The 24,803-nt window shown below is 50.3% G+C and overlaps 1 protein-coding gene across 2 annotated transcripts in view; it reads right to left on the minus strand.

The window, feature by feature from the left end:
- The window catches only part of MRPL39 (mitochondrial ribosomal protein L39), a 110,423-nt gene that overhangs the window by 75,128 nt on the left and 10,492 nt on the right, over positions 1–24,803 (minus strand). The window contains exons 2-3 of one of the 2 annotated variants that reach the window (XM_044284332.1): positions 22,667–22,743; positions 16,596–16,802 (exon numbers count right to left, since the gene is read on the minus strand). In XM_044284332.1, the coding sequence (XP_044140267.1) occupies positions 16,596–16,802; positions 22,667–22,715 (256 nt within the window). In that variant the 5' untranslated portion in view covers positions 22,716–22,743. Of the gene's footprint in view, positions 1–16,595; positions 16,803–22,666; positions 22,816–24,803 lie in introns of those variants that run through there. The other variant, XM_044284331.1, reaches the window with a different exon arrangement.

Genomic DNA, 24,803 nt, shown 5'->3' on the forward strand with positions numbered 1-24,803 from the left:
TGACGGTGTACGCAGTCAGGACAGTGCAGTGGGGGCCCGGAGAAGACCAGGGAGCAGTAAGGCCTGCGCTGCACCGTGTACTGACATCACACAGCGTCAGGTAATGGTGCACACACTACATCCCGACGGTGTACGCAGTCAGGACAGTGCAGTGGGGGCCCGGAGAAGACCAGGGAGCAGTAAGGCCTGCGCTGCACCGTGTACTGACATCACACAGCGTCAGGTAATGGTGCACACACTACATCCTGACGGTGTACGCAGTCAGGACAGTGCAGTGGGGGCCCGGAGAAGACCAGGGAGCAGTAAGGCCTGCGCTGCACCGTGTACTGACATCACACAGCGTCAGGTAATGGTGCACACACTACATCCCGACGGTGTACGCAGTCAGGACAGTGCAGTGGGGGCCCGGAGAAGACCAGGGAGCAGTAAGGCCTGCGCTGCACAGTGTACTGACATCACACAGCGTCAGGTAATGGTGCACACACTACATCCTGACGGTGTACGCAGTCAGGACAGTGCAGTGGGGGCCCGGAGAAGACCAGGGAGCAGTAAGGCCTGCGCTGCACCGTGTACTGACATCACACAGCGTCAGGTAATGGTGCACACACTACATCCTGACGGTGTACGCAGTCAGGACAGTGCAGTGGGGGCCCGGAGAAGACCAGGGAGCAGTAAGGCCTGCGCTTGCACCGTGTACTGACATCACACAGCGTCAGGTAATGGTGCACACACTACATCCTGACGGTGTACGCAGTCAGGACAGTGCAGTGGGGGCCCGGAGAAGACCAGGGAGCAGTAAGGCCTGCGCTGCACCGTGTACTGACATCCCACAGCGTCAGGTAATGTGCACACACTACATCCCGACGGTGTACACAGTCAGGACAGTGCAGTGGGGGCCCGGAGAAGACCAGGGAGCAGTAAGGCCTGCGCTGCACCGTGTACTGACATTACATAGCGTCAGGTAATGGTGCACACACTACATCCTGACGGTGTACGCAGTCAGGACAGTGCAGTGGGGGCCCGGAGAAGACCAGGGAGCAGTAAGGCTTGCGCTGCGCCGTGTACTGACATCCCACAGCGTCAGGTAATGGTGCACACACTACATCCTGACGGTGTACGCAGTCAGGACAGTGCAGTGGGGGCCCGGAGAAGACCAGGGAGCAGTTAGGCCTGCGCTGCACCGTGTACCGACATCATACAGCGTCAGGTAATGGTGCACACACTACATCCTGACGGTGTACGCAGTCAGGACAGTGCAGTGGGGGCCCGGAGAAGACCAGGGAGCAGTAAGGCCTGCGCTGCGCCGTGTACTGACATCACACAGCGTCAGGTAATGGTGCACACACTACAGCCTGACGGTGTACGCAGTCCGGACAGTGCAGTGTGGGCCCGAAGACCAGGGAGCAGTAAGGCCTGCGCTGCACCGTGTACTGACATCCCACAGCGTCAGGTAATGTGCACACACTACATCCCGACGGTGTACACAGTCAGGACAGTGCAGTGGGGGCCCGGAGAAGACCAGGGAGCAGTAAGGCCTGCGCTGCACCGTGTACTGACATCACACAGCGTCAGGTAATGGTGCACACACTACATCCAGACGGTGTACGCAGTCAGGACAGTGCAGTGTGGGCCCGGAGAAGACCAGGGAGCAGTAAGGCTTGCGCTGCGCCGTGTACTGACATCACACAGCGTCAGGTAATGGTGCACACACTACATCCTGACGGTGTACACAGTCAGGACAGTGCAGTGGGGGCCCGGAGAAGACCAGGGAGCAGTAAGGCCTGCGCTGCACCGTGTACTGACATCACACAGCGTCAGGTAATGGTGCACACACTACATCCTGACGGTGTACGCAGTCCGGACAGTGCAGTGTGGGCCCGAAGACCAGGGAGCAGTAAGGCCTGCGCTGCACCGTGTACTGACATCCCACAGCGTCAGGTAATGTGCACACACTACATCCCGACGGTGTACACAGTCAGGACAGTGCAGTGGGGGCCCGGAGAAGACCAGGGAGCAGTAAGGCCTGCGCTGCACCGTGTACTGACATCACACAGCGTCAGGTAATGGTGCACACACTACATCCAGACGGTGTACGCAGTCAGGACAGTGCAGTGTGGGCCCGGAGAAGACCAGGGAGCAGTAAGGCTTGCGCTGCGCCGTGTACTGACATCACACAGCGTCAGGTAATGGTGCACACACTACATCCTGACGGTGTACACAGTCAGGACAGTGCAGTGGGGGCCCGGAGAAGACCAGGGAGCAGTAAGGCCTGCGCTGCACCGTGTACTGACATCACACAGCGTCAGGTAATGGTGCACACACTACATCCTGACGGTGTACGCAGTCCGGACAGTGCAGTGGGGGCCCGGAGAAGACCAGGGAGCAGTAAGGCCTGCGCTGCACCGTGTACTGACATCCCACAGCGTCAGGTAATGGTGCACACACTACATCCCGACGGTGTACACAGTCAGGACAGTGCAGTGGGGGCCCAGAGAAGACCAGGGAGCAGTAAGGCCTGCGCTGCACCGTGTACTGACATCACACAGCGTCAGGTAATGGTGCACACACTACATCCCGACGGTGTACACAGTCAGGACAGTGCAGTGGGGGCCCGGAGAAGACCAGGGAGCAGTAAGGCCTGCGCTGCACCGTGTACTGACATCCCACAGCGTCAGGTAATGGTGCACACACTACATCCCGACGGTGTACACAGTCAGGACAGTGCAGTGGGGGCCCGGAGAAGACCAGGGAGCAGTAAGGCCTGCGCTGCACCGTGTACTGACATCACACAGCGTCAGGTAATGGTGCACACACTACATCCTGACGGTGTACGCAGTCAGGACAGTGCAGTGGGGGCCCGGAGAAGACCAGGGAGCAGTAAGGCCTGCGCTGCACCGTGTACTGACATCACACAGCGTCAAGTAATGGTGCACACACTACATCCCGACGGTGTACGCAGTCAGGACAGTGCAGTGGGGGCCCGGAGAAGACCAGGGAGCAGTAAGGCCTGCGCTGCACCGTGTACTGACATCACACAGCGTCAGGTAATGGTGCACACACTACATCCCGACGGTGTACACAGTCAGGACAGTGCAGTGGGGGCCCGGAGAAGACCAGGGAGCAGTAAGGCCTGCGCTGCACCGTGTACTGACATCCCACAGCGTCAGGTAATGGTGCACACACTACATCCCGACGGTGTACACAGTCAGGACAGTGCAGTGGGGGCCCGGAGAAGACCAGGGAGCAGTAAGGCCTGCGCTGCACCGTGTACTGACATCACACAGCGTCAGGTAATGGTGCACACACTACATCCTGACGGTGTACGCAGTCCGGACAGTGCAGTGGGGGCCCGGAGAAGACCAGGGAGCAGTAAGGCCTGCGCTGCACCGTGTACTGACATCCCACAGCGTCAGGTAATGGTGCACACACTACATCCCGACGGTGTACACAGTCAGGACAGTGCAGTGGGGGCCCGGAGAAGACCAGGGAGCAGTAAGGCCTGCGCTGCACCGTGTACTGACATCACACAGCGTCAGGTAATGGTGCACACACTACATCCCGACGGTGTACGCAGTCAGGACAGTGCAGTGTGGGCCCGGAGAAGACCAGGGAGCAGTAAGGCCTGCGCTGCGCCGTGTACTGACATCACACAGCGTCAGGTAATGGTGCACACACTACATCCTGACGGTGTACGCAGTCCGGACAGTGCAGTGTGGGCCTTCGAGAAGACCAGGGAGCAGTGAGGCCTGCGCTGCACCGTGTACTGACATCACACAGCGTCAGGTAATGGTGCACACACTACATCCTGACGGTGTACGCAGTCCGGACAGTGCAGTGGGGGCCCGGAGAAGACCAGGGAGCAGTAAGGCCTGCGCTGCACCGTGTACTGACATCCCACAGCGTCAGGTAATGGTGCACACACTACATCCCGACGGTGTACACAGTCAGGACAGTGCAGTGGGGGCCCGGAGAAGACCAGGGAGTAGTAAGGCCTGCGCTGCACCGTGTACTGGCATCACACAGCGTCAGGTAATGGTGCACACACTACATCCTGACGGTGTACGCAGTCCGGACAGTGCAGTGGGGGCCCGGAGAAGACCAGGCAGCAGTAAGGCCTGCACTAGCAGCGCTTCGCTCACCACTCCACACACCTACTGCATACTAGTGAATGCTTCCATAATGTGTTCACTTTACGACGCACTGGGGGAAAATGTGTGTTTTATAAAGTGAATAATATGGTAAAATACGGCAATTGAGTCTCAATGACATAACGTTTCTCTGTTGGGTCAAACAAAAACTTTTTTTTGCAAATGGATTCATATTTATAACACGCTCTTGTGTCTAGATATCACCACTTTTTGTTACGGTGCCACCAGTGTTTTTTTTATTTTCTCCTAAAATGTCCTGCTAATGTGCTCAGTGCTGGTAGAAGGAGCAGCCTGTAGTGCAGAATATTAGGGATCTCTCTGCCACAAGACGGTCTCATAGTGTGAGCCCACCAGTATTGGGCACAGAGGGAATAAAAGCAAAGGGTTGCTGTAAGGCGCCCCCATACTCCCAAATCAGGGCTGTAAGGATGCGGACACTGTAGGTAAACCAGCTGATCGTTCTCATCTAAAAAAGATTCAAGGAGAGCAGGTTGCTGCAGCGGCCAGCGATTGGCTGCAGCAGCGTCAAACTACTGGGAGTTTACATCCAGGGACCCAGGTGGAGCAGCGGCAGGGCAGGAGCCAGCATAGGGCAGAAAGTATGCTTCCCTTCGCAGGTTTGCCCAGAGGGGGAGAGGTGGTTAGCAAACATGGACAACCCCTTTAAAATCCAAAATATGAAAAGTTGCAACAGAAACAAAAAAAATGATAAAGTGAGATGAGGACAAGCGATATACAGTAAGACCTAAATCATAAAATACTGTCAGCCTGCGCCTGCCCCTAGGACAAGCCCACTGAAGTCAGATGTACACCGTATACTGCTCCTGTCAAACTCAGAATTAAAGGGGTTGTCTGGACAGTAAGTTTTTTTTGTTTTTTTAAAGGGTCAGATTAGCTCTAGAAAAATAAATAAAAATCTGGTCACTGCCGACACAAAGGAAACAACCGCTCATCCAGTCACTACCTGCCCCCAGCGCTTAGCTCAACGGTCACTTCCTGCTTCATGTCGAAAGGCAGGAGAAGGTGGCGCCCTGCAGTGATCCCGGGCCGGGAGATCAGCACAGTGAGTAAACTACCTTTGTGATTTTTTTTTTTTTAAAGGGAACCTGTCACCCAAAAATCGCCTATTAAGCTGTTTACAGTACCTTATAGTGCTGTATAGTCGTTTCCTGATGCACTTTTTGTTAGTTTTGCAGCATGTATGCTCAGTCAGAAATCGATGTTATATTCAGCTGCTGCCCCGTGCTTCAAGTCAGGCTTGAAGTCACGGGGGCAGCGGCCTCGGCGTCTTACATGGCCCTCTCCCCGCCCCCTGCCTCTGTGACTGACAGCCGAAATCCGATTCCGGGACCGCGCTCAACGGCCGCATGCGCAGTAAAGGGCGGCAGGAGCGCGGTCCCGGCTGCCGCGCGTACTACGCGCCGTCTTACTTTCGCCGCACTGCGCATGCGCCCGACATCCTGTATCAAACGCGCCCGCGCCCAGATGCCGGGCGCGGGCGCGTTTGATACTGGATGTCGGGCGCATGCGCAGTGCGGCGAAAGTAAGACGGCGCGTAGTACGCGCGGCAGCCGGGACCGCGCTCCTGCCGCCCTTTACTGCGCATGCGGCCGTTGAGCGCGGTCCCGGAATCGGATTTCGGCTGTCAGTCACAGAGGCAGGGGGCGGGGAGAGGGCCATGTAAGACGCCGAGGCCGCTGCCCCCGTGACTTCAAGCCTGACTTGAAGCACGGGGCAGCAGCTGAATATAACATCGATTTCTGACTGAGCATACATGCTGCAAAACTAACAAAAAGTGCATCAGGAAACGACTATACAGCACTATAAGGTACTGTAAACAGCTTAATAGGCGATTTTTGGGTGACAGGTTCCCTTTAAGCTATTCTGACAATTTAATTAAAAAAAAAATGTTTACAGGACAACGCCTTTAAAGGGAACCCGTCACCAGGATTCCTATAGGTCATAAAAATGAAGCGTTTTTGTCATTTACATGCCGTTACAAACAATCCAATCTATATTGGGCCTTAACCACCTCAGCCCCCCTAGCTAAAACCCCCTTAATGACCAGGCCACTTTTTACACTTCTGCACTACACTACTTTCACCGTTTATTGCTCATGCAACTTACCACCCAAATGAATTTTACCTCCTTTTCTTCTCACTAATAGAGCTTTATTTGGTGGTATTTCATTGCTGCTGACATTTTTACTTTTTTTGTTATTAATCGAAATTTAACGATTTTTTTGCAAAAAAATGAAATTTTTCACTTTCAGTTGTAAAATTTTGCAAAAAAAACGAAATCCATATATAAATTTTTCGCTAAATTTATTGTTCTACATGTCTTTGATAAAAAAAAAATGTTTGGGTAAAAGTTATAGCATTTACACACTATGGTACAAAAATGTGAATTTCCGCTTTTTGAAGCAGCTCTGACTTTCTGAGCACCTGTCATGTTTCCTGAGGTTCTACAATGCCCAAACAGTAGAAAAACCCCACAAATGACCCCATTTCGGAAAGTAGACACCCTAAGGTATTCGCTGATAGGCATAGTGAGTTCATAGAAGTTTTTATTTTTCTGTCGATGTAGCCGTTTTTAAATGGCCCCCTTATGAGGTACTCCTAACTTACTTGTTAACTTTTATTAATTATTTCGGGGGGAGGGGGGGGGGCGGATGACAAAAAAAACAGCAAATTCTGGCATTGAGTTTTTAAGTCATAAATTTTGTGGCATTAATTTTCCAGCATAAATAACATGATAACGTTACTCAGTTTTTTTAAGCCGTTCAACGTATTGGATAAATTACCGTAATGAAAATTGCGCAGTGTAAGTTTCTATGGATGAGGCGATACCAAATATGTAGAGAAGATTTTATTCTTGCAATTTTTTAATGGTGAATTTTTTTAAACTTTGGAGTTTTTTTGTTTTTGTTTTAAATCATTTAACACTCCCACAAGGGGACTTCAATAGGCGATCTTTTGACACCCGGTACCCCGGCCAATCAGCTGTTTGAAGAGGAGGAGGCGCCTGCACAGCTCTACCTCCTCTTCAAGATTGTACTGCATTTCCTCGAGCTTGCAGCAGCGGTGAAGTGTAATTAGGGTACTTTCACACTTGCGGCAGAGGATTCCGGCAATTCCGGATCCAGCAATTCGGACGCATTTGTCAGACGGATCCGTCAGACAAATACATTGCAATACTGGATCCGTCTTTCTGGTTGTCATCCGGAAAAACGGATCCGGTATTTATTTTTTCCACAGATTTAAAGGTCTGCGCATCGCGAACCGGAAGAACGGATCCGTCAATGTGGAAATTAATGCCAGATCCGGCATTCCGGCAAGTGTTGAGGATTTTTTGCCGGAGAGAAAACTGCAGCGTGCTGCGGTATTTTCTCTGGTCAACAAACGTAAGAGGGACTGAACTGATGCATCCTGAACGGAATACTCTCCATTCAGAATGCATTAGGGTAAAACTAACCAGTTCTTTTCCAGTATTGAGCCCCTAGGACGGAACTCTATACCAGAAAATAAAAACACTAGTGTGAAAGTACCCTTACAAGTACTCACTCCATTCAAGTCAATGGAACAAGCACTTGTAGTTACACTGCGCTGCCGAGACTTCCGAGTCGACACGCAGCGTAATCTTGAAGAGAAAGTAGCACTGATCGGCGGAGGATAGGTCATCAATATTACTGGCTGCACAACCCCTCTACATGTACGGCGCTGGAGCAATGGGCAATCATGGTGGGGCTCCGCTTACATGGAGCGGTTCGTGACGTCACTTTCCGAGTTCATTTTTATTTTATTTATTTTTTTAACATTCCTAGGCACTCGTAACTCAGAAAGTGACGTCACCAACCGCTCCATGTGAGCGCGAGTTTTTTGAGTAAAGAAAGGAGCAGAGCCACCGGCCGGGGCACGCTCCTCTGTACAATCATACAGCGTCTCCCATCTTACCCTGAAAACAAGTACCGGCACCAAGGAGAGGACAGATATGGGCACCGGAGCCACAGCGGAGTATAGCAGGGTCATCCACTAGGCTGTGTGACTGCACAGGAACCTCTGTAAAACGGTACATTATTAGGGGTAGTGTGTCACACGGGACCTTACATCAGTAGCGGCGCTGTTGCGGTGCCGCAGCGGTAATTAGGCTGCAGCTTAGCGCCATTGGATTTTAGGTTTATAATAAAATATACAAATATTTTTCCAATACAGCGAAAGGCGTAACGGAAAAAGAGGGTCAAAATGGCCAATTTCTCATTGCTTCTCTTATCAAAAAAAAAAAAATGTGATCAAAAGGTCACATACACTGCAAAATGATATCAATAAAAACTACGGATTGTCACGGAAAAAATGAGCCCCCACAGCTCAATAGATAGAACTATAAAGAAAAGTTATGGGGGGGTCAGAGTATGGTGATGAAAAAAAAAAATTTTTTTTTTTCAAAGTTTACATTTATTTTTACACTATTTAGACATATAAAACCTGTACATGTGTGGTATCTTTGTAATCGTACTGACCCAGAGAATGAAAGGCACAGCTCAGTTTTGCCACAATACGGAACGCCGTGAAAACAAAAATCATGAAACAGTGAAGGAATTGCATTTTTTTTTCCAATTCCACCACATTTGGAATTATATCCCCACTACATTATGTGCCATATTAAATGGTGGCATTGGAAAGTAACACTTTTCCAGCAAAAAATAAGCCCTCATACAGCTATGTGAACGGAAAAATAAAAAGTTATGGCTCAAGGAAGATAAGAAAGAAAAATGAAAACGCAAAAAGAAAAACCTCCGGTATCCTAAGGCCTCTTTCACACGAGCGTGTCCGGATGCGTCCCGCACGAGTAGGTACCCAATTGCAGTCAGTTTTGACTGTGATTGCGTTCCGTTGTTCAGTTTTTATCGCGCAGATGCAATGTGATAAAAAACTGAATGTGGTACCCAGACCCGAACTTCTACACAGAAGTTCAGGTTTGGGTTCAAGGTTTTGTAGATTGTATTATTTTCCCTTATAACCATGTAAAATAAATATCATTCTTAATACAGAATGCACAGTACAATAGCGCTGGAGAGGTAAAAAAAAAAATCTATAAAAAAAAATCTATAAAAAAAAAATGTAACTCACCTTAATCCATTGTTCGCGCAGCCGGCATCTCCTTCTGTCTTCATCTGTGAGGAATAGGACCTTTGATGACGTCACTACGCTCATCACATGGTCATTCACATGATCCATCACCGTGGTAGACCATGTGATGAGCGCAGTGACGTCACCACAGGTCCTTTACCCAGGTCCTGAAGAAAGAAGACAGAAGAGATGCCGACTGCACGAACAAGTGGATTAAGGCGAGTTAAAATATCTTTTATTTATTTTTTAACCCCTCCAGCCCTATTGTACTATACATTCTGTATTCAGAATGCTATTATTTTCCCTTATAAACATGTTATAAGGGAAAATAATAATGATCGGGTCCCCATCCCGATCGTCTCCTAGCAACTGTGCGTGAAAATCGCACCGCACCCGCACTTGCTTGCGGATGCTTGTGATTTTCACGCAACCCCATTCATTTCTATGGGGCCTGCGTTACGTGAAAAATGCATAAAGAGGAGCATGCTGCGATTTTCACGCAAAGCACAAGTGATGCGCGAAAATCACCGCTCATGTGCACAGCCCTATAGAAATGAATGGGTCCGGATTCAGTGCGGGTGCAATGCGTTCACCTCACGCATTGCACCCGCGCGGAAATCTCGCCCGTGTGAAAGGGGCCTAAGGGTACAAGGGAATTACACTGTCTGTGCTTTACCGACAGTCGTCAGAGAGGCGCAGCCTGCTAGGATACATGGCAGGCCTTGATTAGGCTTCAGACTGCCGTGCATAGGCATCGACACCCCGCAAGGTCATTTGTGCCGATGGGGGACAGAGGAAGTCTGCTCCTTCTGTATACCACTTCGATGTTGCAGTCGCTATTAAGCATGGCATCTAAAGGGTTAAACAGCAAAGATGGGCGTTTCTGCCAGTCCAGGGCATTAGAGCAGGGGCGTGACTAATGTGAGAGCTGAGCGCCCATTCTCCTCTGCACGGGAGACCCGTCCAGCGCTTAGACTGGCCCAGCCTAAGGCCCCTTAGTGACCTCTGTAAAAAGGGGTATTGGTGGTCACTAAAGGATTTAATATTACGACGCCACCTGGTGGTCAGAGCGGATAGCAGTGTGCAGGCCCGATTGCGGAGCTATGTGCTGCTGGTCAGACATGCTCAGTGTCTCTCCCCACAGCCAGGTCTCTCATAGTGATCCTCGCCTCATTGCAGAGAAGACAATACAAGTATCTGTCCCAAAATGTCTCTCCTTCCTGTTTCTATTGGCTGCAGTGAACAGAGGATCGCTGTGAAATACCTGACTGTTGGGAGAGTCGCAGAATATGGCTGACCAGCAGCATTCAGCAGGCGCTATAGTGGGATCTTGGCCACGCCACACCAAAGATTGCTGTGCAGCCAGTGAAATGAATGGGCCCGCAGCACAACTAACCAGTTGCCACTAGCCCAGAATTGCAAAAAAAATAAAAAATCCAGTAGTGTTAAAAAAAAAAAAAAATTTGGGCAATTCTGGGGTTGTAGTAACTTGCAAATTGTACTGCGACCCCATTCAGTTCAATGGTGACACAGCTACACAGAACGCTTGCAATAGGTTTCACCCAAGATGGCGGTGTAACCCCAGCCTTAGGGCTCATTCAGACGACCAGATGAGTGGGTCCACATCCGTTCTGCAGAAAGGGTGCGGACCCATTCATTTCAATGGGGCTGCAAAAAAGTGTGCTGTCCGCATCCGTAGTTCCGTTCCGCTGCCCTGCAAGAAACATAGAGCATGGTCCTTTTCTTGTCCACAATCACGGACAAGAATAGTCATTTCTATCATAGAGCCGGCCATGTGTGGTCCGCAAGAGGCTGCTATCCCTGTTTTGTGGACCGCAAAACACTATGGCCATCTGAATGGGCCTTTAGGTCAATGCACACATAGCTATACACTGTGACCACCAGGTGGAGCCATACTACGCAAGTAAATGTCATATTTCACTGGATCAAATATGCTTCACTATTTATGATGTATACAATGTATTGCAGTGTCCCTCTCCGTTATGCAGGAGAGGACTCCCCTGCATAACAGAAACGGGACGGATCCGTTTTGCAGCCCATAGACTTCTATTATGACCTAATGAATAACGGAATGCCTCTAAAGACATTCCGTTAAGCATTCCGTCATAGAATTGCGTTATGGTCCGTGGCAGCGGAATCCATAACGCAATTCAGCTTTTACCACCAAACCAAGCTTGAACGAATTTCAAAATATGAAATTTGCTCATCTCTAATACTGTCCTCTGTAGTATATATATATATATATATATATATATATATATACACACACACACACAGTATACTGTCCTCTGTAGTATATAAATATATACAGTACAGACCAAAAGTTTGACACACCTTCTCATTCAAAGAGTTTTCCTTATTTTCAGGACTATGAAATTTGTAGATTCACACTGAAGGCATCAAAACTCTGAATTAACACATGTGGAATTATATACATAACAAAAAAGTGTGAAACAACTGAAAATATGTCATATTCTAGGTTCTTCAAAGTAGCCACCTTTTGCTTTGATTACTGCTTTGCACACTCTTGGCATTCTCTTGATGAGCTTCAAGAGGTAGTCACCTGAAATGGTTTTCACTTCGCAGGTGTGCCCTGTCAGGTTTAATAAGTGGGATTTCTTGCCTTATAATTGGAGTTGGGACCATCAGTTGCGTTGTGGAGAAGTCAGGTGGATACACAGCTGATAGTCCTACTGAATAGACTGTTAGAATTTGTATTATGGCAAGAAAAAAGCAGCTAAGTAAAGAAAAACGAGTGGCCATCATTACTTTAAGAAATGAAGGTCAGTCAGTCCGAAAAATTGGGAAAACTTTGAAAGTGTCCCCAAGTGCAGTCACAAAAACCATCAAGCGCTACAAAGAAACTGGCTCACATGCGGACCGCCCCAGGAAAGGAAGACCAAGAGTCACCTCTGCTGCGGAGGATAAGTTCATCCGAGTCACCAGCCTCAGAAATCGCAGGTTAACAGCAGCTCAGATTAGAGACCAGGTCAATGTCACACAGAGTTCTAGCAGCAGACACATCTCTAGAACAACTGTTAAGAGGAGACTGTGTGAATCAGGCCTTCATGGTAGAATATCTGCTAGGAAACCACTGCTAAGGACAGGCAACAAGCGGAAGAGACTTGTTTGGGCTAAAGAACACAAGGAATGGACATTAGACCAGTGGAAATCTGTGCTTTGGTCTGATGAGTCCAAATTTGAGATCTTTGGTTCCAACCACCGTGTCTTTGTGCGACGCAGAAAAGGTGAACGGATGGACTCTACATGCCTGGTTCCCACCGTGAAGCATGGAGAGGAGGTGTGATGGTGTGGGGGTGCTTTGCTGGTGACACTGTTGGGGATTTATTCAAAATTGAAGGCATACTGAACCAGCATGGCTACCACAGCATCTTGCAGCGGCATGCTATTCCATCCGGTTTGCGTTTAGTTGGACCATCTTTTATTTTTCAACAGGACAATGACCCCAAAAACACCTCCAGGCTGTGTAAGGGCTATTTGACCATGAAGGAGAGTGATGGGGTGCTGTGCCAGATGACCTGGCCTCCACAGTCACCGGACCTGAACCTAATCGAGATGGTTTGGGGTGAGCTGGACCGCAGAGTGAAGGCAAAAGGGCCAACAAGTGCTAAGCATCTCTGGGAACTCCTTCAAGACTGTTGGAAGACCATTTCAGGTGACTACCTCTTGAAGCTCATTAAGAGAATGCCAAGAGTGTGCAAAGCAGTAATCAAAGCAAAAGGTGGCCACTTTGAAAAACCTAGAATATGACATATTTTCAGTTGTTTCACACTTTTTTGTTATGTATATAATTCCACGTGTTAATTCATAGTTTTGATGCCTTCAGTGTGAATCTACAATTTTCATAGTCATGAAAATAAAGAAAACTCTTTGAATGAGAAGGTGTGTCCAAACTTTTGGTCTGTACTGTATATATACACACACAGTTTACTGTCCTCTTCCGTGTTAATTACTTTACACAGTTTAGTGTCATCTGCAAAAATTTATATTATACTATGCAAGCCTTCTACAAGATCATTAATATATTGAAGAGAATAGGGCCCAATACTGACCCCTGAGGTACCCCACTAGTGACAGTGACCCAATCTGAGTGTGTACCGTTAATAACCACCCTCTGTTTTCTATCACTGAGCCAGTTACTTAGGGCTCGACACGACTGTTGGTGTCCCGTTCCCGTTTTGCGGATCCACAATACACGGGCACCGCTCTATTGTCATTCCGCATTACGGATGCGGACCCATTCTTTTCAATGGGTCCGCAAATCCAGAGATGCGGAACGGACGCATGGAACGGAACACTACAGAGTGCTTTCTGGGGTTCCGTTCCGTGCCTCCACACCGCAAAAAGATAGAACATGCTCTTTTTGCGGAACGGAGGGATAGCGGACCCATTCAAGTGAATGGGTCTGCGATCTCCATGCACCTGCCCCACGGAAGATGCCCGTGCATTGCGGACCGCAATTTGCAGTTCACAGCACGGGCACGGAACATCGTGTGAACTAGCCCTTTACCCACATTCTCAGTTTATATACTAACCTTTTAGGTGGTACAGTATCAAATGCTTTGATAATTTTTACCTTGTATGTAGAAGGAGGAGACCCCTTTGATTGATTTGGAGACCACTCTCCCCGTACCCCACTCAGCTAACAGGAGACATTTTTATCTCGGTTCCTCTCGTAGTATGTATGACATCCATTGACTCACCCCGGTCCAGTCTAGAAGTTCTCTCCTCATTACTTTGACAGGACGACCCCCATAAACCCTGCATGCAGAACGTGTGTGCGTTGTGCATGAAATCTGGAAACCATGAATAACCCGAGGTTGGGGAAGGAACAAGTTAATTTCCTAGAACCTGCTGCAGATGTGCGCACATGCACGAACCGTGGTAGGAGGGCTCCCTCTAGTGGCAGCCTTGGGTACTATTACTCTTACTGCCTATTATAGAAAAATGTGTAGATACAAAACCATAGATTTTTTTCATGAACCCCTTCAGAAGCAAGCAAACGTTGTCAATGACATTTTCATGTATTTTGGCACCACAATCAAATGTTCTCGATCATGTACTACAGAACTGTAAAAAAATAAAAATAAAAATGATTTGGGGGTTGGAAAAAAAAAAAATGAAAGTCCGCCACTGTTTTTTGGTGTCATTTTTACAGCATTCGGTATATGATATTACATAATAACCTCATTCTGCAGGTCAGTACAGTTATGGAGATACCAAAGTTATAAACCATAGGGGGCATATGAGTCACTGATATTTCTATTTTATTCTAAGTGACTAATATCACAAGTTTTTTTGAAAAGTCAGTGACCCTTACATTTTGATGTTTGTTTATATTTAAAAACATAAAAAATTTAACTTTGAGTTTTTTCTATATTTGCCCTCTTATGGACTTAGGCTACTTTCCGGTGTTTTTGCTGGATCCGCAAAAACGCTTCCATCATGATAATACAACCGTCTGCATCCGTTATGAACGGATCCGTTTGTATTATTATTAGATTGTGTCAGAGAAAACGGATCCGTCCGAATCGACTTACACTGTGAGTCATGACGGACCCGCCTTGCTCCGCACCACATCACGGACAGAAAAACGCTGCTTGCTATGGGACACAACCAAACAAAACGGAACGCATTCTGGTGCACTACGTTTCGTTTAATTCAGTTCTGTCCCCATTGATAATGAATGGGGACAAAACGGAAGCGTTTTCCCCAGCTATCGAGATCATATGACGGATCTCAATCGCGGAAAGGGAAAGTAGCCTAAAGGGTGAACCTGTGATTGCTTGCACAGCATACCGCCATAGTTCTGTATTGCCGTGCAGTGTCATTTTACTGCCATTCAATTACACACTGCAAGAGGGGGAGAGGGGGTGTTCCCTGCTTCTGTCTAACCGTACAGATGCAGCGGTCACTACTGAGCATCATGGCATCCGAGGGGTTAAACCGCCATGAACAGAGTTATCTTCAATCCCGGCCACTGCAGGAATATGTCCCCCGGGTTACAGAGCCCGCACCCTCCGCCTATAGACTTGCTGTCTGTCAAGGTGTGCAAAGCCGTTGGTGGTCTCACTCATGGGTGTCCGCTGCTGGATTCAGCTCTATAGGACTGTCAGACATAGCCAGGTACACGTGCTCGGCTATTTCTGACAGCACCATAGGGTTAAATAAAGTAGCCGAGCACATGCGTGTCCCCCAATCCATTCAAACGGACGAACATGAGCCATTCTCATGATCAGCAGGGGTCCCAGTGGTCGGACCCCTCCAGATCAGATCTTTGAAAGGGACAATAAATCTCCCATAAAGCATTTACACAAAACTCAGCAGCAAGGCTGACATTAGCAAGAACCTGGCGGCTCTTTTGACCGCTGTTGTGCCATTCCTCAGTTATCGCTCCTGGCAATGTATGAATCAACTATTCGCATTGCAAAGAGCGAAACCCATGGCGGAAAACTGAAGCATGAAATCGTCCCTTTAAAGTAAAACCGCAAAGTTAGGAACTTGGGACAATCAATGCCAGGCAGCTGCTGCCGAGGGAAATAAAAATGGAAGGTGCATCAAAGTGGACTAGATGCTTGGACAGGAGGAGAATATCATTTTACCTCTACACAAACCAGACCCCACAGTAATCCAAAAGGTTTTCCTGCATCTGAGTGAGGGCTAAGAGATGCCCTCGTTCTTCTAATGGGTGATACGGCTGCTGGAACCCCCTCCTATCCTAAGAATGAGGGGGCAGCAGCTCTGCTAGTCATGGAGAAGTTTGCACTGCTGTGGGCCTCTGACTCTCCGCTCATGCCCTCCAGTATTTCTTAGGACAAGTGTAGACTGTAGTACAAAAGGTGATACCTAATAACTATGTATAAATATATCAGGGGTCAGTACAGAGATCTCTCCCATCATCTATTTATCCCCAGGACTGTGACGAGGGGACTTTCTCTGCGTCTGGAGGAAAAAGGTTTGTACACAAACATAGAAGAGGATTCTTTACGGTAAGAGCAGTGAGACTACGGAACTCTCTGCCTGAGGAGGTGGTGATGGTGAGTACAATAAAGGAATTCAAGAGGGGCCTGGATGTATTTCTTGAAAGATGGACTAGATTTTTTTAGGATGGAGATAGGTCTCCGACCCAGAGATCTATTCCGATGCCATGTCTGGAGACAGGAAGAAAGGTTCCACCTAAAATGAAGCAACTGGTGACCTCCTCATAAGTTTTTTTTGCCTTCTTCTGTAAAATAACGTGGGGGAACCTGACAGTAAGAGAACAGACGGGGGGACTTACGCATGGCGCAGTTGAACGGTGTGGACAGCCCTTTGTTCATCACAAACACGGCGCCCGGATCCGTCTTCCCCACGTGTTTCACCTCGATCTTCTCGGTGCGCAGGAACAGCGATAACTGCCTCTCCTTCTCCTTGTCATACAGCTCCGACCGCCGCCGAGAGACTTCAGCTGCAGACAGTTTACTGGCTGTGGCCACAGAGTAAAATCCTAGAGGAAAGAGAAAGGAGACACGGACACACATTAAAATGCAAAAAAACAAACCAGAAGGGGAGCCACCAGCACGTCAGTGTGACGGACGGGAAGCCCAGGACAGAGTAGTCACCAGCACACTGCTAAGCAACAACCCCAGCAGAAATATGTAACTGGCCCAATATGTCTGCTCTTTTTTTATGATGTGGTATTTTTTCAACAGGTTGTTACGATTACAGTGGTACCATTTTCTAAAATATTTTTTATACTTTTTTAATTTGATTTATTCATTTATTTTGGAGGGTGGCTTTTTATTCTATCAAATTTTATTGAGGGAGCCGGAAGCCCGAAGAAGAAGGCTGGGGACGGAGGGAGCCCGAAGAAGAAGGCTGGGGCCGAAGGCTGGGGACGGAGGGAGCCCGAAGAAGAAGGCTGGGGCCGAAGGCTGGGGACGGAGGGAGCCCGAAGAAGAAGGCTGGGGCCGAAGGCTGGGGACGGAGGGAGCCCGAAGAAGAAGGCTGGGGCCGAAGGCTGGGGACGGAGGCAGCCCGAAGAAGAAGGCGGGGGCCGAAGGCTGGGGACGGAGGGAGCCCGAAGACAAAGGCTGGGGACGGAGGGAGCCCGAAGACGAAGGCTGGGGACGGAGGGAGCCCGAAGACGAAGGCTGGGGACGGAGGGAGCCCGAAGACGAAGGCTGGGGACGGAGGGAGCCCGAAGACGAAGGCTGGGGACGGAGGGAGCCCGAAGACGAAGGCTGGGGACGGAGGGAGCCCGAAGACGAAGGCTGGGGACGGAGGGAGCCCGAAGACGAAGGCTGGGGACGGAGGGAGCCCGAAGACGAAGGCTGGGGACGGAGGGAGCCCGAAGACGAAGGCTGGGGACGGAGGGAGCCCGAAGACGAAGGCTGGGGACGGAGGGAGCCCGAAGACGAAGGCTGGGGACGGAGGGAGCCCGAAGACGAAGGCTGGGGACGGAGGGAGCCCGAAGACGAAGGCTGGGGACGGAGGGAGCCCGAAGACGAAGGCTGGGGACGGAGGGAGCCCGAAGACGAAGGCTGGGGACGGAGGGAGCCCGAAGACGAAGGCTGGGGACGGAGGGAGCCCAAAGACGAAGGCTGGGGACGGAGGGAGCCCGAAGACGAAGGCTGGGGACGGAGGGAGCCCGAAGACGAAGGCTGGGGACGGAGGGAGGCGGAAGACGAAGGCTGCGGACGGAGGGAGGCGGAAGACGAAGGCTGCGGACGGAGGGAGGCGGAAGACGAAGGCTGCGGACGGAGGGAGGCGGAAGACGAAGGCTGCGGACGGAGGGAGGCGGAAGAAGAAGGCTGGGGACGGAGGGAGGCGGAAGAAGAAGGCTGCGGACGGAGGGAGGCGGAAGAAGAAGGCTGGGGACGGAGGGAGGCGGAAGAAGAAGGCTGGGGACGGAGGGAGGCGGAAGAAGAAGGCTGGGGACGGAGGGAGGCGGAAGAAGAAGGCTGCGGACGGAGGGAGCCAGAAGCCTGGGGACGGAGGGAGGCGGAAGAAGAAGGCTGGGGACGGAGGGAGGCGGAAGAAGAAGGCTGGGGACGGAGGGAGGCGGAAGCCGAAGGCTGGGGACGGAGGGAGGCGGAAGCCGAAGGCTGGGGACGAAGGGAGGCGGAAGCCGAAGGCTGGGGACGAAGGGAGGCGGAAGCCGAAGGCTGGGGACGAAGGGAGGCGGAAGCCGAAGGCTGGGGACGGAGGGAGGCGGAAGCCGAAGGCTGGGGACGGAGGGAGGCGGAAGCCGAAGGCTGGGGACGGAGGGAGGCGGAAGCCGAAGGCTGCGGACGGAGGGAGGCGGAAGACGAAGGCTGCGGACGGAGGGAGGCGGAAGACGAAGGCTGCGGACGGAGGGAGGCGGAAGACGAAGGCTGCGGACGGAGGGAGGCGGAAGACGAAGGCTCATCCACTGTGTAGATTTTCCCCAATGACTTCAGTGGGGAATGAAAAGCCACAATAAAAGCTGCCAGTCCCTGCGGCTACGGATCTGGATGTGGTTTTCAAAGCCATTGATTTTCAGCACCATCGCTTTGGTAGTGGTTGTGTCTTATGAATTTTCTTTAAAATTGTTTGAAGATCCAACCACAGCGAACTTACCTTAAAGGGTTTGTCTCTCTTCAGCAAATGGCATTTATCGTGTAGAGAAAGTTAATACAAGGCACTTACTAATGTATTGTGATTGTCCATGTTGTCTCCTTTGCTGTCTGGGTTCATTTTTCCATCACATTATACACTGCTTGTTTCCATGGTTATGACCACCCTGCAATCCAGCATCAGTGGTCGTGCATGCACACTATAGGAAGAAGTGCTGGCCCCTCTGGTGACCGAGACTGCATATAGCCGTGCATGCTCAGCATCTCCCGTCCTGGCCACCTCGTATCTGTGCTGCAGCGGTGGCCGTATCTCTTGGAAACAAGCACTTTTTCCTACAGTGGGCGAGCACAGCTGTAGTGTCCCACTAGGTAGGGCTGGGCACTACACAAGGGTCAATTGGGTCACGTGTTACTCCTGCTCGCAAGGGACAGTGATGTTATATTCCTATATGCATTTAATGTGTTTTCACATGTGTTGTTTCCCCTGTTATATGCTCAGCAGGGTGTAGTTAGACATCCCAGACACTAGAGGGAGATAGGGAGCCCCTAGTATAAATGTCCAGGCCCAGACAGGGAGGGGTTAGGTCTTAGTCAGGAGTCTGTGGAGACAGAGGTGAGAAGGCACCAGCCAGAGATATGCTGAGGGCCTCCTCCTGACATGCAGCTGGATAGTCCGGGCTTCTAGTTGCCACCAGGAGGCTAGTGAAGGAGTACAGCCTGCCTGGAGACCATTCATCCATCAACCGCAGAAGAAGTAACCCCAGTAGTAGGAATGAACCTCCTGGGAGAAACCTGCAGCTTCCCTCACAACAGGAACAATACTACCAGCTCAGATGATGGGCAGAGGTACTTTAATATAAAGCAAGGGTCAATACGGGAGGAAGATTTATTACCAAGGATTAAAGCCAGGATTTAGGCATCCGGGCCTTGGGATCCAGCCAGCCAGCATAGCTGTGGGGATAGTGCAGCATAGTACTGCGAAGCATTAACTGTTTACCCTCCAAGTATCTTGCATGATTATTACCTGCCAGTATTGAGATAAACCTGCTTGTGAATTATATGGTTCAAGGGACTGCATAATCAACTGTCTGTACAAAGCTTGGACTGTTTTCCAAGTGAAAGCAACGTTTGGTTCACCATACCATCTGTGTACTCTATTACTACTGCTATAAACCGGTGTGCCACCGTTACAGGCACTGGCGTCATGATCCTTAAAGGGACCTTGCCTCAGGCACTCAAAACACCTGCAACATCCAGGGCACCTCATCCACCATCAGGTCTGGTCCCTACATACAGAGTGTGCCCCAGAGGAACTTGTGTCAGTCTCTCCTTCACTGCCGCATGCCTGCCCAGGGTTCTCCTCCAAAAAGTGAGTAACCCTCGATTGCCCATAACCGTGACCTCACCATCGCAATGCCCTGCACCCTGGATTGAAGGGTGGTCATAACCATGGAAACGAGCAGTGTATAATGTAATGGAAAAATTAACCCAGCCAGCAAAGGAAGCAATATGGACAATCACAATACATTAGTAAGTGCCTTGTATTAACTTTCTCTACATGATAAATGCCATTTGCTGAAGTGAGACAAACCCTTTAAGGTAAGTTCAGTCTGGTTGGATCTTCAAACAATTTTAAAGAAAATTCATAAGACACAACCAAAGTGATGGTGCTGAAAATCAATGGCTTTGAAAACCACATCATCCAGATCCGCAGCCGCAGGGACTGGCAGCTTTTATTGCGGCTTTTCATTCTCCACTGAAGTCAATGGGGAAAATCTGCAACAAATCCACAAAAATTCAGTGGCCAAACTGACACGGAGGGATAGATAATTCCGCACCGCAGCTCTTTCCATGGGCACATCACGTGTCATCCACTTGCCTGATACTGTAAGGGTCCAGCTACATGGCGACATAAGTCATAAAAGGCTACAGCTACGTGGCGATATGCGACTTCTTGTTGGAGAAAAGGGGTGATAGTCAATGACATCACAATGCGACGCGACAGCCACAAGAAATCTATGCAAGTCGTATTTTTTTGTGACTTTTGCGTCGCAGTGGAAGCATGTCGATATCACGGATAATAAAGTCACGTGGCCCCGTGTCCTAATGCTAGAGAACCTATCACTGGTTTTCTGATGTCCTCCTGTCTGCGGGTGGTATAGACTGGAGACACAGACGCCGCGGGCACTAAAGTGGACTGAGCCAGCCACTGCGCCAAAATCAGTATTGGACACCTCTAGAGTCCACTCATTACAGAGCGGGTACTAGAGGGTCCTCATACCCACAACCCCTCCCCCGGCCACTGACTACCAGAGCAATGTCTCTCTGGTCCAACTAGAGACGTTCAATACAGATTTCAGCCAGGTCCGGTATTCGCACTGCTGCGCCATTCATTACTGTGGGATTTCCGGAGACGAATGGAGCAGCAGTGCAAACGCCGGACCTGCCACTCCGTACTGTTCTAGAGGTAAGGAATCCCCATTCTCATGATTGGCGGGGGTCCAGCAGTAGGACCCCCACCAATCTAATAACTGCCCCTATCTTCCAGATAGAGAATACCCGCCCCCTCTCCTGACATGTCTGTTTTAGTAACCACATGCATCCCCCATGTAATGACAATTCGGGAGCATCTCTTCTTATGTCCCTATGTTGTGCCGTTCCTCTATTATTCCTGTTAGAAGTTTACAAAGAAATTGCCAGCAGTCTGCAGTAAAGGTACTGCTGGGTGTTACCAGTAGGCGGTGTCTGATTCTGCCCAATCAGTGCTGTCAGTGGCAGACTGTGCAGGGACACCCCCAACTGGTAACACCCTTCTGTACCATTACATGGGGAATGCAAGTCGTTACTAAGGGTACTTTCACACTATCGTGATTCTTTTCTGGTATCGAGATTCGTCCTAGAGGCTCAATATCAGAAAATATCCTAATGCATTCTGAATAGAGAGCAATCCGTTCAGAATGTCTTCAGTTCAGTTACTGTACGGTTTTTGGACGAAGAAAATACCGCAGCATGCTGCAGTATTTTCTCCATCCAAAATTCCGGAACACTTGTCGGAATGCCGGATCCGGCATTATTTTCCATTGAAATGCCTTAATGCCGGATCCGGCCCCAAGTGTTCCCGGAAAAACGGATCCGGTTTTGCGGTCTGCACATGCGCAGAACTTTAAAAATGCAAAAAATAAATAAATAAATACCGGATCAGTTTTTCCAGATGACACCGGAGAGACGGATCCGGTATTTCAATGCATTTGTCAGACGGATCCGCATCTGGATGCGTCTGACAAATGCCATCCGTTTGCGTCAGGACTGCCGGAATCCTCTGCCGCAAGTGTGAAAGTACCCTAAAACTGACATGTCAGGAGCGGGGACATCTCCTCCCTGGCATTCCTGGGGGTCTCAGCTATGTTGGCACCCCACCATGGTCTCCGATGGGCAGACGGGGGCGCCTCCTTTCCTTATCATACAGCGTAGACGCCATGATCACTACTATTACGGCATCTATGGGGGACATCAGGGGAACAGTCTCGTGTGGGGTCGTTAAAGGGAACTGTCCAAGTCCACGTCTGTCTGCGATCAGGGGCTGAATGGTGCCACCACCTCCAGGAGTCAGAGCCCCCTAATCACACACTGACGTATGCTACTCTATACACCACCAAGGTTAATGGAAGAGTATGAAGAAGTAGCAGGGCATGCTGGGACTTGTAGTCTCACAATAGGAGCGCCGCTAGTTACAGCTGCCATTTCCTAGCACCCCCGGCCGCCCGTCACTTACTCCTGCCCCGCAGAGCCCAGCTGCCCGCCATCACCGCTCCGCACCACATCCCGCACCGGCTTCTACTGTTTCTGTGACATTCAGTGACGGTAATGGCTAAATACTATATTCGGGAAGGACCTTCTGACGTCATAACATCACGTGGCTCTCCTAGATCACGTGGATCGGAAATAGGAGAGCCGCGCTCTTTTTTACATGCATCATGGAGCTCGCTCGGGTCAGCAGTGCGGGGAGTGAAAGTGAACTAAAAAACGCCTGCAGCGATGTAGAAGTCCGCGGAGCCTACTGATGGAGTAACTGATTTTGTATTGAAACTGTTGGTGATGTGCAGTGAGGGATTGTATGGAGGGGGGTATATCTTGTATGGGGGGACAGCTGCGTTGATGCTGGGGGGGGGGGTATATCTGTATGGGGGGGGCAGCTGCGTTGATGCTGAGGGGGGGTATATCTGTATGGGGGACAACTGCGTTGAGGGGGGGTATATCTTGTATTGGGGGGCAGCTGCGTTGAGGGGGGTATATCTTGTATGGGGGGGCAGCTGCGTTGATGCTGGGGGGGGGTATATCTGTATGGGGGGGGGGCAGCTGCGTTGATGCTGAGGGGGGGTATATCTGTATGGGGGGACAACTGCGTTGAGGGGGGGTATATCTTGTATTGGGGGGCAGCTGCGTTGAGGGGGGGTATATCTTGTATGGGGGGGCAGCTGCGTTGAGGGGGGGGTATATCTGTATGGGGGGCAGCTGCGTTGATGCTGAGGGGGGTATATCTGTATGGGGGGGCAGCTGCGTTGATGCTGAGGGGGGGTATATCTGTATGGGGGGCAGCTGCGTTGATGCTGAGGGAGGGGGTATCTTGTATGGGGGGCAGCTGCGTGGATGCTGAGGGAGAGGGTATCTTGTATGGGGGGGCAGCTGCGTGGATGCTGAGGGAGGGGGTATCTTGTATGGGGGGGCAGCTGCGTGGATGCTGAGGGAGGGGGTATCTTGTATGGGGGGGGCAGCTGCGTTGATGCTGAGGGGGGGGTATATCTGTATGGGGGGGCAGCTGCGTTGATGCTGAGGGGGGGTATATCTGTATGGGGGGGCAGCTGCGTGGATGCTGAGGGAGGGGGTATCTGGTTGTATGTGAAGGGGGACAGCAGTGTGTGGGATTGTATGTTGTTGGTAGTGTGTGTAAAGTCTGTATTACAGAGGCAGATTTTCCAGGCGCTAAGGAAGGACTCGGCTGCTGAGGAGGACGCCGCTATTACATGCAGCCATCGTTATACCATCGCTTGTCTCCATGCTGTACAGTTATTTGCCAGCGGCAGACTGTAATTAGCACAATCTGCCTTTTGCTTGCTCATCGGGTAATTACCGGCGGTATTAGGCCTCATGCACACGACCGTTTTTTTTTTTGTGGTCCGCAAAAACGGGTTCCGTTGGTCCGTGATTCGTGTCCATTTTTTCTTCCGTGGGTCTTCCTTGATTTTTGGAGGATCCACGGACATGAAGGAAAAAGTCGTTTTTTGTGTCCGCCTGGCCGTGCGGACCCAAACGGATCTGTCCTGACTTGCGATGCAAGTCAATGGGGACAGATCCGTTTGACGTTGACACAATATGGTGCATTTGCAAACGGATCCGTCCCCCATTGACTTTCACTGTAAAGACAAGGTATATTTTAACTTGAAGCGTCCCCGTCACCATGGGAACGCCTCTATGTTAGAATATAACATCGGATTTGAGTTAGATCTTGATAACTCAGATCCGACAGTATATTCTAACACAGAGGTGTTCCCATGGTGATGGGGATGCTTCAAGTTAGAATATACTAAGGACTGTGTACATGACTGCCCCCTGCTGCCTGGCAGCACCCGACCTCTTACAGGGGGCTGTGATCAGCACAATTAACCCCTCAGGTGCCACACCTGAGGGGTTAATTGTGCATATCATAGCCCCATGTAAGAGATCAGATGCTGCCAGGCAGTAGGGGGCAGACCCCCCCCCCCCCACCTACCACACGCTTCTATTACCACACGCAGCTCACACTGCCCCACACGCTTCTATTACCACACGCACCTCACACTGCCCCACACGCTTCTAATACCACACGCAGCTCACACTGCCCCCTACGCTTCTATTACCACACGCAGCTCACA

The sequence above is a fragment of the Bufo gargarizans genome, chromosome 3, assembly GCF_014858855.1.
Source record: "Bufo gargarizans isolate SCDJY-AF-19 chromosome 3, ASM1485885v1, whole genome shotgun sequence".
NCBI classification, from domain to species: domain Eukaryota; kingdom Metazoa; phylum Chordata; class Amphibia; order Anura; family Bufonidae; genus Bufo; species Bufo gargarizans.